The sequence below is a fragment of the Triticum dicoccoides genome, chromosome 3B (genome assembly GCF_002162155.2).
Source record: "Triticum dicoccoides isolate Atlit2015 ecotype Zavitan chromosome 3B, WEW_v2.0, whole genome shotgun sequence".
In the NCBI taxonomy this organism is placed as follows: Eukaryota; Viridiplantae; Streptophyta; class Magnoliopsida; order Poales; family Poaceae; genus Triticum; species Triticum dicoccoides.
Window position 1 is genome coordinate 753381458 of NC_041385.1, and position 12498 is coordinate 753393955.

Below are 12498 nucleotides of genomic sequence, written 5' to 3' on the forward strand. Positions count from 1 at the left end.
AGTTCAGGTTGAACTGGATGCAAATTTGAGAGCATAGCGGCCAGGTATGGATGCTTTTCCCGTATGAACTTTATGTATCGCTTTACTGATTAGCTGAACCTATATTATATATCCATTGTTCCTAGATAATGCATAGCACGGGATTTGTCAGGATGGATTTACAAATTAGCTGAAGTCTCTTGTGCCTGTTGAACTGAACCTGGTATGAAACTGAACAGAAAACTGAACATAATAAACAGGTGGAAACATCTTAAATGTGCTCTTTTATCGGACAGTGGGCAGAGTCAGCACCTCTCCTGAACAGAAAGCAAAATTATCCCTGAGTAAATCCAACTGCACATCAACATATGGTTCACCAAAATGTAACCTCGGATTTGTGCCAAATACTAAAATCCAGTGCCAAATCAAATACAGAAACCAGAGTTCACCGCATAAGCGTGCATCCGCTAAGAAGTCGTTGATTGACCTCAGTTCACATGAAGGTTGTCCATTTTCCTGTTGCGCCGCTCATATGGAGTTTTCATTGCCGTCCTCGCTAGCAAATGGTTCTTCTTCATTGTCAATGGCTATGATTGACACTGTGTACTCTTGTCCGATCACAATCCTAAAAGTATTATGCGTTTTTCATCACAAGAAATGCTAATGATGTTAAAAGGCGTGGCACATCCTACAAAAATGCAGTGTGTAAGTATATATGATGCAGAGGTCAACACTCAACACCGCCAATCCTTAGTCGATCAGAATTTTCTTAAGCCCTGGTCAAATCTCATATGAACTTAGCCAGTGGATTAGTCTACAAATTCACTCTTTTTTTTTTGCCTGCTTGCCAAAAGTCTATTGTGTTTTACTATGTGACAGAGATCTAACAGTTGACCGTCAACAAAATAAACAAATAACATGAAATGGGTTACCTTCTTGACCCCATGAAACGTCCGAGACCCCAAATAGCTCCACCAGAGCCAAAGTTAACGATTCTCTCCAGCCTAGGAACCATGCAGAAATCACTTGCAAAAAAGAAAACCAAAAACATCAGTAAGGAGCAGAGGTGAGAGCAAAGTAAACATATGGTTCATAAGGGTAAATTTCTTTTGTTTTGTGTGGTTTGGGTTGTGTAAGCGTTAAATGGCAAAAGCACGTTTGAACCTGTTTTTGTTTCTTGGATGCTGTATTATTTGACAGTGGAACCTGACCCGAAAGTCGGATGAAAAAAGTTAATATGTGCAAACTAGGCACCTATATTAAGTTATGAGGATGTTAATTGACACATTTTCAGGATTAAATTCAAAAAGGCCTAGCCAATATGATACCTGAATTCAGCGGAGCTCCAGAAATGAAGAGAGCCATCTCTTGAACCTGTAATTAGATATGAGCTATCGGGAAAGGCCATGACAGAAATTACCGGAGATATGAAAGCTTGCATCGTATGAACACAAGCCTTTTCCTCCATGTCCCATATCTGTTAGACAACAAAAGCGCATGCACTATTATTAGCAACGTTACGCTTGTACGATATCATTGTATTTGTCAATGATAATGGCATACCTTAGCGGTGTGGTCGTCAGAGCCAGTAATCAAATATTGTCGATCATTAGATTTGAAGAAATCGAGACAGTTCACTTTGTCCTGATGCCCAGACAAAGTATATTTTGATTCGGGAGAATCGACGCTCCAAACCTGAACATCAAGTATACGAATTGCAATTAAAAGTTTTCGAATTATTATTCTCCAAGTCCCTCTATCATACGGTGCACATTCCAACAACTAAGCTATTGTAGCCAAACTGATCGGTTGGCAAAAAGGAGAAACCCATATATACCTTTACTGTTTGATCATCTGAAGCACTTGCAAACATATTGGAGTCCACTGGGTTAAATGCGACTTGCTGTATAGTATCGGAGTGTTCTTGCATGAATGATTGTGTGCACTCCCAGCCGTTGTCCCAGTCCCAGAGCTTCATATCACAATGAGCCGATGACAATACATATGGGCGGGTTGGATGGACGGCCATTGATGTGATGAAGCAATCACTGGCGGCTCTGAAACTCCTGAGTTTTTGTATTTTGTTGTCGTAATTGTACACATGGATCACACCATCAGATGTCCCAGCCACAAACCATTTCTTTCTTGAGATAACCTTAACAGAATGAACTGTATTGAGAAGAGTGATCGTCGTATTAGCATGCAGTATATGATGATGGAAATTAGGGAACTTGGTAAACAGAGGAGCCAGAAATATAGGCATGCCTTTATTCGACAATGAGTAAGAGGGCATGATTGACTCCTTTGAGACATTAAATGAATCCGTCCGTCTCTGCCGATAAATACAAATGACAGCGTCAGTTGAATGCAGACCAAGTTTTCATTTGCTAATACAAATTGAGCTTTTATGTGATATGCATTTGACAACGGTAATCGGAAAACCATCATGGAAAAATATATCGTTACAGCCGTAGCATCCGGTATCACCAAAAGGAAAAACATCACCCTTCTTCGATGACAACAAACTTCAGCAATCGGCAAAAATAATATGTGTGATACTACTGCAAGTACATGGTAGTATTTAATATAGAAGATAAAATGCATTAACTTGCCTGCGGGTCATAGTTCCATACGCAAACATCTCCATGCTGATGACTTGTTACAATGCTGTGTGACAATAATATATTTATCATAATGCACATTCATTTGAACGGAGGGAATTAATATTCTGGTGCCCAGATTATATATGCTATTCACTCACCATGGCTCGGTGGGCTGTGCATCAAGGGAGCACAGCATGCCATGAGTATTCTTCAGGGATATTATCCATTGATCCTGATCCAACAGAAGACAGGGTCAACATTAGAAAGAAAAAACAAGTCCAAAATTGGAGATGTATGCAGCCGAAAAGAGAACTCCGTACCTTTAGTCTTCTTGAGATTGTCTGCTACATCGTACGTAGTACCAATTAATACGATCAGTAAAGAAAATGCATGAAATGGAAGATAACAAAAAGATCATGTGCAGAAACGGACATTACATCTTTTTCGAATGGTAAATATTGATTAGAAAATGACTGACCTCTGATGTTGTCTGTCCTTGTGAAGCAAAAACAGCTTTCAGCATCACCTCACGCACTGCATTCCCTGACTCTTTAGCTTCGTCGAAAAACTTATCATACTTAGATTGGTCTCTCAAAGTAGGGATGCTTTTATCCCCTGACAGATTGCTCTGCAGGATTAGATCGTACTCCATTTCTTCTGGTAGCCTCTCTTGCTGTTGCTCTGTAACAACGAGAGTGTAAGTAGAGGACTTGGGAGGCACAATGCCATATAGTGGGAGACTTGCGAAGCAACGCCAAGGCTTGATGCTCTTAATCACAAGCCTGAATACTGCGTGTTCATCTGTGTTGGGTTCGACAGGGAAGCGAAGCTCGACAAGGTAGACGTCAAGTAGCTCCTGCGGAACAACAACTCATGTTGTCAAACGAATTTGTATAGTCAACTTCTTGGTGGATACTCCATATGGATGTATCAAATTTGGTCAAGGAATTCTATAACAAGGTAAATATTTTTCGTTTTCATAACTAACTTGACCTCATCCAAAAGCTACAAGCAAGAGCAACCAACAACAAAAGTAAAGGAAAACACAGAAGCTCAAATTTTAAACATACCATTGTTCCCGCGCTTTCTGTTTCAGTAAGCCTATCAATTACATATTGTGTACTAGTTGGCCTTCTCTTAGGATTGCGTTCAGTGCACTGTAATGATATCTCAGTGCATACTCTTACTTGTTGTCTCTGTGATTTCTCTAACCTATCGCTCCACCTTTCAAGTACCTGCAAATTTGCAATTATGAATTAGCATTTCTTTTATAAAGATATTTTTTTATTAATGCATCAAGATAATGCATAGGACAGCTGACCTCGGTAACAACACTACATCAAAGGGATGTTGAGGATGCACACATTAAAAAAAGAACATAAAGAGAGAAAAGAGAAAGAAAACATGATGGCTTCTTGTCATGCGGGTCTGCAACAATAATTTTCAACTCTAACCTCATAGTTTTTGAACAACACCAGGCATCGAGAAAGGTCGTCCAAAGCAGGCCTTCAACAATGGAACAGCGTGCCAACATCTTCATTGTCATCCATCCACTAACAGCCTGTTTGTTTGGGGGGAGTTGGAGCTAGGGAATGGGAGTTTAAGATGGTTGGGACTAAAAATCTCTTGATTGGTTCATGGACTTGGGAATTAACAAGGGAAGGGGAAGGGGAATTAGGAGGCCCAACTCCCATCGATCTCTTCCCTGGGGGCCCCTGGTAATTCCGCGAAGGAATGGGAGTTGACGCCTAGAAGAAAATTGTTACAGATTTGTTGGCCCACCTCCCGCAGGGGAAAAGGAAAAACTCCACGGAAATCCTACCTAAATACTTGCAGCGACATCATTTTCCCTCCAAATAAATCGGCCAACGCTAACTGCTTACTAATTGCTTTATAATATAAAGCGGGGCGAAAGCCTTTTTCGGTAACTGCTTATTAATCTGCAGATGCCATGCCAAGCACGAGCACATCTGATGCCACGTAGGCATAGCCCTGCCACGTGGCCTTGCATGATTCGTCCCCGTTTTTGACGGCGCCGTCCGTTGCCGTCAGACGAAAAAGACTGCCGACGGCTATACTATGCCGACGGCTGACGCCAGGCCGTCGGCATAGGCCCCTATGCCGACGGCTTTACTATGCCGACGGTCTGACAAGACTACGCTGACGGCATCTACGCCGACGGGTCTATGCCGACGGCAGCCGTAGGCATAGACCTATGCCGACGGCTTGGGGGCCTATGCCGACGGCCCTTGGCCGTAGGCATAGACCGCGAGTCCGGTAGTGAAGAGGGGCACCCAGCAGGGTGTAGCCCATCTGATTTTGCTACGTAAAAAGTTTGATTCGTTTATCTTTCCTTCACAGACCGATGCAGAACTATTTCCCCTTTCTACTCTCTTTTTTGCCTTCACATGTTACGGATTTTGTTTCTACATTTGCGTGTCCCCTTCTTTCTCAATTGTTCATTAGAATTATTCCCACATATAATTCCCACCCCACACCAAACGTGGGATTAGGACTAATAGTCCACTTCCCAAGCCTAATCCCCAGCCAACTCCCTCTCATAAACTCCCAATCCCTTTCCCTTAAACAGCCAAACACATTGTAAAGGTCAGATCAGGATTTTCATCAAGAGAGGTTGAAAGAATTCTAAGCACCGCCCTCGACAGAGAGACACTACATGCATCGTCTTTACCAGCTGTAATCAATTAAGCCCTGACCGTTAATATTTAAAATACAACATCATTTATAAGATTAAAAAACTGAGTAGGTAGGTATATTATATTATGTGAGTAGGGTGTTTTGGAGCTCGGGCTGCATGGAGCCCCCGTTTTTTTGATAAATTTGGAATTCAAATTTTAAAGTTTCAAGTTTCAACAACTTCTGAAAACAATCCCACATATACATAGGGATGTATTCTAAAAACCCTTTTAACGTGTGAGCTAAAAAAACACATTCTTAGAGGCTAAAAACCTACAAATTTGTTTTTTCGTTTGTCGCCCACATGTTAAAGTATCTCATCAGGAACATGCACTGTTCACTATTAAAATCCACTGATTTATCTTTTTCTGTAGCTCACGTGTTAAAAAGTATCTCATCACAAAACTTGATAAACTCTCAAACCTTCATTTTGTTTCTCCCATCTTCCATAAGGAAAGAACAAAATAGCCAAGTATTATTATTTTTTGTTCAGTTGGAGGTAGGGGTGGGTTCACTTCCTAACTTGGCCTATATGTCCGTACAATTTATGTCAATTATCCAATCTAACCCAAGCTACACTAATGCTAATTAGTTTTCTACAGCGTTCTTGTTTAGCACTTGGACGGACTTTTCAAATGAAGGGAAGTGTATGTCCATGGCTGAGATTCGGAAGGAACCCCTGGTTTGTGTCCATGGCTGAGATGCTGAAGGAGCCTGTGGTTTGCCAAGTCATTGCTATAAAGGAACCATTTTAGAGGCTTATTTGCACTGAATTTAGAAGTTAGCGCCATGGCGTGGAAGGTTTCATAGTTGGAATTGATCAAGCAATATACTCCCTCTGTCCTATAATATAAGAGCGTTTTTTACACTACACAACGCTGTTATATTATGGGACGGAGGGAGTAGTTTAGTGTCTAAATAGTACAAAATTTATTCTTGAAAATGGCATTAGTCACAATAAAAGCACATGTAATTATATAAAACAAAGCGTTTATCTGGGGATTGCCCATTGTCCTTACTTCCTCAACATCACTATAACCTTTTTCTCCTGTCAGTATCTCCGTGATTATTACTCCAAGACTGTACAAGTCATATTTATGTGTAATTATGTGGTCGCTGAATTCTGGTGCTAGATATCCACTGCATGAGCAAGATCAATTAATGTGCAGAGATAGTGCATATAACTCATCATTGGCAAGAAAGGCTGAGTTTTCAAGTAGCTTAGCTAGCTTACAGGCTTCCAGCAAATGTTGTAGCAATAGTGCGGGTTTGCTCTTCCTGAAAGCACCTCGATATGCCAAAGTCACCAATTTTCGGCACCATTTTAGCATCCATGAGGATATTTGCTGGCTTAAGATCAAGGTGAACAATACCATTTCCGTGAAGGTAATTCAGTCCTTCGCAGATTCCTTTTATTATTTTGTAGCGATCTCTCCATTCAAGTCCACTGGACGCATCTACATAAATTGGACATGAGAAAGGTGGTTTCGTATCTGGAATAGAGTCCTTGATATTAAAACTATAGTTAGTAAATGACATGGAATGTAATTGTGTGTAGAAGTGTCAAGTGTTCATGAACCAAATAATCTTTTAGCAAGGAAAATCGTGGCCCTACCGGAGATATAGTTAGAAAGATCCCTCTTTGGTAGAAATTCAAAGCAGAGTAATCTTTCTTGTATGTCAGCCATGACAAAATTTCCTTCATACGTTGCTACTTGCCCTTGTGTGTCGCAACAATATCCCAAAAACCGTACGACATTTCTGTGCTTCACCTTCATCAGACATTGAATCTCCGTCTGGAATTTATTCTCATACAAATACGTGTTGGACAGCTTCTTCACAGCGACCATGCCATTGTCAAGGATTCCCTGTAGTCCAAGCATGCCTTGCCACTTCTTAGATTAACTGCAAGTAAGACCGGGGCAGTTTTGAATTTCCTTACCTGATAAACCACCGCGAATCCGCCACGTCCAATTTCATGGTCAGCGGAGAAACTCTTTGTGATGTCTTCAAGGAGTGGCAGCGGCAGAGCTCTTGGCTCTTTGGTTTCATCCAACAGCATACACTCCAGGTCGATTCGCGCACTAGCTTGGCGATCCATTACCGATTAGATAACCATAGTACCCCTGAAACAAGAGCAGCTCTTGAGGCCACAGGTTCCCTTGAAACAAGAGTGCGAGAACGTTTTCATTTCATACAAAACATGATTATAGGTCGGTGATTGCTCTTCTGTTCTTCAAACAGAAGAAAAACTATCTTCTCTAGGGAAGAGAAAACGGGAATTACCTGGAGGCTGCTACCACTGCACAAAATGTACAGTAACTCTTCTTCCCTTCTCTCTCAGTAAAGAAAGAAGCAGAATTTGCCTGGAGAAGCCCGGCTGTGCAGCTAGTGATGAAGACGAGTATCAGATCGATGTTATCCGAAGCTGGGAGACGGACGGGCCGTCTAACGAAACTATCAAATGGAGGAGACAGATCTGCATCTGCTTCCAAACAACTAACCCACCCGGGTTCGGCTCGGGTGCAGGGGTCACCGCACCTTTTATTGTGCAGGCCCAATCAGTGGCTGCCACGTATGCTTGTAGGCCTAATAATTAACAAATCAATTAATGATTTCATCCTTCAACTAACCCTTTCGTCCTGAACTATTGATGCTCCGTACAGTTTCACGCTCCGTGCAATCTCATGCTCTTTAACGCTCGACGAAACAATTGGTAGCGCACGGTGACGTACTCCGATTAAGACGAACTCCGCCGGCCTTGCACATAGTCACCCCAACCATTCATGGCTACAATGTTGTATTTCTTCGATGGTCATGTGCTCAGGGGCATGCAGCCCATGCAGGCACTCGTGCAGGCTGTTAACCTGGCACACACTCTTTGACGTTATCAATCAAATGGATCATCACTTCATCAGGTTGTTTTCTCGTCGCACCCGACTACAGTCAACCATGGGCAACTTCTGATCATCCGCCGGCAGGATCGTCTTGCAGAGGACAGCGAGCGGGTTAGCAAGGACATCCTCGCCGTGATCCTCACACGGTCCTTCATAATGCATTCGCTGTAGTCGATGGGCAATGGAGATTTAGTTGCAACGGAGTTGTACTTAGATGTCCAACAGAGTAGGGAAGAGAAACAATAAATATCGAATTTATTTTTGTAGAACAGCAAACGTCGAACTAGTTGAAGAAAAGCATTAATTAAATTCGGCCTACAAGAACACGTGGCATGCAGCGATTGGGCCTGCACAATAATCGGTGCGGTGATCCCTGCACCTTGAGCCGAACCCAACCCACCCGCTGTACAATTAATTATTATTATGCGAGATCTTACATTACCTAAATGATTGTTTGCTCAAACTTCAAACAGAAAAGCTAGATGAGTGTTTGCTTACGATTTAGTTCACGATGGACATGTCTATGTGTGACGTACTGAACCGCATTATTATCTACACAATCTTTTTCTTTCTTTTTGGAAAGCTCCGAATCACTGAGATGCTTTCTGTTGGTCCGGCATTCTTTAATGCTCCACCAAACCGAGGAAAGAGATGAGAGTCCTTCTTGAATACATCAAATCTGATTTGATTCGTGTATTAAAAAAGAAAATGATTCCACCCCCCTTTCTAAAGAAGAGCCTGCCTAACATTGTCAAAGACAATTAGGAAATCTCCGTTCACATGCCCCAGGGACCAGCTTCCCAGAGCTGCCTTGAATCGATCCGAAGCACCTGGCATTAATAGTCACGTATTGACAACGAGAAACCTTAACCTTGCCGCTCTGAAGAGTCGTTATGAATCTACGCCAGAGCCCCATCGAATCTGTCTAGATGGATAAACTCGAGGAGGATTAGAGCCTCGTCGAATCCATCTCAACAGGAATCTGCGAGGACTAAAACACTAACCTATCTCCTAGTCGGGTTGAGGCATCAAGATTCCCCTGCCTGGTACCAACCACCGGACCAGCAGACATAGGGGGATGAATCCATGGGCTTGACGAGTGGTTGTTTCCATCTTAAATCTGAAGTTGTAGCTTTGTTCTAAGTCAAAAAAATTAAAGCTCGAACAAATCAATAAAAATAGTAGCACTTACAATACCAAATTATCTTCATTAGATTTGTCGTATTTGATATTGTAAAACTATTAACATTATTATTTTGATAGATTGTTTATATATACTTGGCCAAACTAATATTTTTTAACATAGGGCAAAACAAAACTAGAACTTCAAGGATTTTGAAATGGAGTAAGTACTTCCTCGGCCCCCAAATAACTGTCTCAACTCTAGCACAACTCTGTACTAACACTAAAGTTAGTACGAAGTTGACAAACTTATTTTGGAACAGAGAGATCAAGGAGTAATTGATTACCAACACTATGCTCACACGTGTGACTCGTGAGCATCGAGACTCAATAAATTTTTTGTAGAGACGAGGCCTTTTTATCCTGCTTTATAGAAAGCAAATCGCACCACAGATCACGCACACAGAAGCACTGCCTCCCGTCTCAATATAGTACTGTACTTTCTAGGCAAAGAAATATTCCAGGTGAGCCATGATGATGTGCCCCATAATTACCGAAGCGTATGTCTTTTTTTCAGAAACTGTGATTATATTTATATAAAAAATCAGGGAACCACCAAACAGGATCTTGCCCGCTTTAAATCAAAGTACATTTTGAATATGGCTACCTCGAAGCATATAGTTGGTGAACGGATAACAATTGACAAGTACAGGCAGCCAAACTGAACATCATCCTTATTTTTATGGAGAAAATTGTGACAGATACATCGCATCCCCTGCCTTCTTCACCACTGCGGCTCCCTCTTCCACCTCCAACGCAAGGACACGAGAGGCCTGGCTTGGTAGGTAGCTTCCCCATACCCTGAAGCCATGGCCTCCAAGAACCCTTCCTATTTCCAAAGCATTCCTCTTCAGCAAATCATCGAGCAAAAGGAGCTTCGGTTGCACTTGTACATATTCCAGCAATGGAGCAAAGGCCCTCGACAGAACCAGCAAATTATGACAAACTTAGGGCTCCCCAATCAGTGCGGTCTCAGCACTATAAATGACTGGCCTATACGGGATGGCCCCGGCCACGACGCAGACATTGTTGCCCGTGGCCGAGGCCTCCATTTCGGGACCGCTATCGACGAAGCAGACTATTTTCACTCTTTCGTCATAATTTTTACCGACGAGAGGTTTGTCAACATCTTTTCTATTTTGTATACTCTTTAAAAAATTGTACTGAAGCTTTTTCCCCATTGTTGATATTGCCCGCATATTCTTAATTCAACACCCATTGATCTTTTAATTCTCCATGCATGCATATTCTTAGCCTTCTCATTAATCTTGTGCGATACTTAGGTTCAAGGGATCCAGCCTTCAGGTGCTCGGAACTTCGAAGGCTAGCAGTCCAGATGGTGAATGGGCGATCACCGGTGGGACCGGAGAGTTTGCCTTTGCACAAGGTGTTGTTGCTCACAAAATGTTCGGGAGAGATCACGCTTCTTGTTTCAGGGAGCTTCACATCCGTGTTTTGTGCCTCGCCTTTCCAAAACCAGTGAGTGAGATCAATTCATCCAGTGCCTTCTTTTACTCTAGCTAGCTTTTAATTATGAGAAATTTAATATACACCTAAATGTTCATTGGACTATTCACTTTCTTTAGAAACTAACATTTTTTGACATCAATATGGTCTCCAAGTATCACTTGGACACTTAATTTCTATTACAACATATTTATAAGTCCAAAAGAACAATATATTCTCAAGATTTTTTGAGATAAGTTCATACACATTACTTCCAAATTTCTGACCAAAATATTTGTAAATACATTCATTGTTAAATTTCCAAAAATTTGACTATTTTAATGATTTTAACTGTTAGATTTTACAAGTTTGATTGTGCTCTTGCCTAAAAATGATAACTTTTACAAGACCATATTGAGTAGGAGGTTATATTATTTTAGAAATGACCCTAGCATGGTTAGTATACATTTTCCGCTGCCTTTTATGCAAAGAATGTACAAGAGATGCAAATAATGTCGGTGGCTCAACGCTAGCATTTTGTTAAAAGGAGGATGTACCCCGGCCTCTGCATCTGGACGATGCATGCAGCCATTTTCTTAATTATTCACAAAGACCTTACAAAGTAATACATCAGTACGCCTAAAGCCACCGTCCAATCCAGGCAACACCTGTTTCTACTCCTATCCCCTTGATGAAGGGGTGCCGAATGTCTGAGCCTAATACCAAACAGACATCGCACCAAAGCCTAACATTTAACGCCGGATGCCCCAGCCTAGCCACATACTGAGACTAGGTCACACACCGGTCCGCAACTCACTGCAGGCACCACATGCGCACCCTGCAAGGCCCGACACCACCGTCTTTCTTCGATCCGTCTTCAGAGCAGAAACTGACGTATCGATCATGCCAGGCCTCTCTGTCATCGACGCCACCATGACGCCAGACAACCGTCCTTCTGCGCAAGTCCATCGTGGCACATCAGACGTCTAATCTCCAGGGCGCCACACCATCAAGATCCGTCGCCATCAATGTGTAGGATGAAGCACCGCTCCACCAAGGATGTCGTCCACTGGTCCCTCGAGCCCGTGTACACCTCCAAGAATGACGTCCCCAAGGGGGAAACGACACAAGCGCGCCGCCGTCTTCCAATCTACCGATCTATGGTTTCCCCCGGAGGTAGCAGATAGTGGTCTAGAACTTCTCCACGGCGATGCCTTCAAGAAGGGAACAACTAGAGCGCCACCATCGCCGGCTTTGACATCTAGCCAAGAGCAGGTTTTCACCCAGATCTGTTCGAAGAACTCCATCCAGCTTCTTGTGCACGGATCGCCGCCTTCTCTGTCGGAGACTAGACCGAAAGGATCCAGTCGCCGCCCCCAGATCCATGCAGCCAGAACTGGGAGATGACGAGCAGTCTCCCTGGACCGGGGCTAGCACGAACCGGACCAGATCGAGTCGGAGACGATGTTACCCTTGGAACTCCGGCAGGCTAGCGAAGAGCCACCGGCACCACCGCATCCAGATCGACGGCCACGCCGGGCCGCCGCCACCCCCCGCGCCGTCCGCAGTCGCCAGATCCGGGATGGGCCCGAGCCGGTCAGACCAACGGTCGCCCCGCCACCCAGCCATGGGGTGAATTCATACTGCCGACTTTCAGGCCCGTCCAAGGGCATGTGCGAGACATGCGACCGCAT

At 43.1% G+C, this 12498-nt stretch overlaps 2 protein-coding genes across 2 annotated transcripts in view; one reads left to right on the forward strand and one right to left on the reverse strand.

The window, feature by feature from the left end:
• Positions 1–261: 261 nt before the first annotated feature.
• On the reverse strand, positions 262–7722 carry LOC119278275. The gene is made up of 16 exons (XM_037559638.1): positions 7566–7722; positions 7222–7405; positions 6895–7147; positions 6514–6736; positions 6299–6419; positions 3653–3817; positions 3061–3438; positions 2903–2923; positions 2741–2814; positions 2592–2646; positions 2245–2311; positions 1817–2148; positions 1543–1674; positions 1308–1456; positions 912–1004; positions 262–604 (listed from the first exon to the last, which is right to left on the reverse strand). Exons 2-16 carry the CDS (start codon positions 7378–7380, stop codon positions 508–510), a joined length of 2319 nt encoding a protein of 772 aa, XP_037415535.1. The 5' UTR covers positions 7381–7405; positions 7566–7722; the 3' UTR covers positions 262–507.
• Positions 7723–10079: 2357 nt separating this feature from the next.
• Positions 10080–12498, forward strand: part of LOC119282032 (jacalin-related lectin 9-like) — a 5905-nt gene continuing 3486 nt past the window's right edge. Inside the window, exons 1-2 of the mRNA XM_037562398.1 lie at positions 10080–10475; positions 10642–10837. Coding sequence (XP_037418295.1) covers positions 10168–10475; positions 10642–10837 — 504 coding nt within the window. The 5' untranslated portion in view covers positions 10080–10167. The remainder of the gene's footprint in view (positions 10476–10641; positions 10838–12498) is intronic.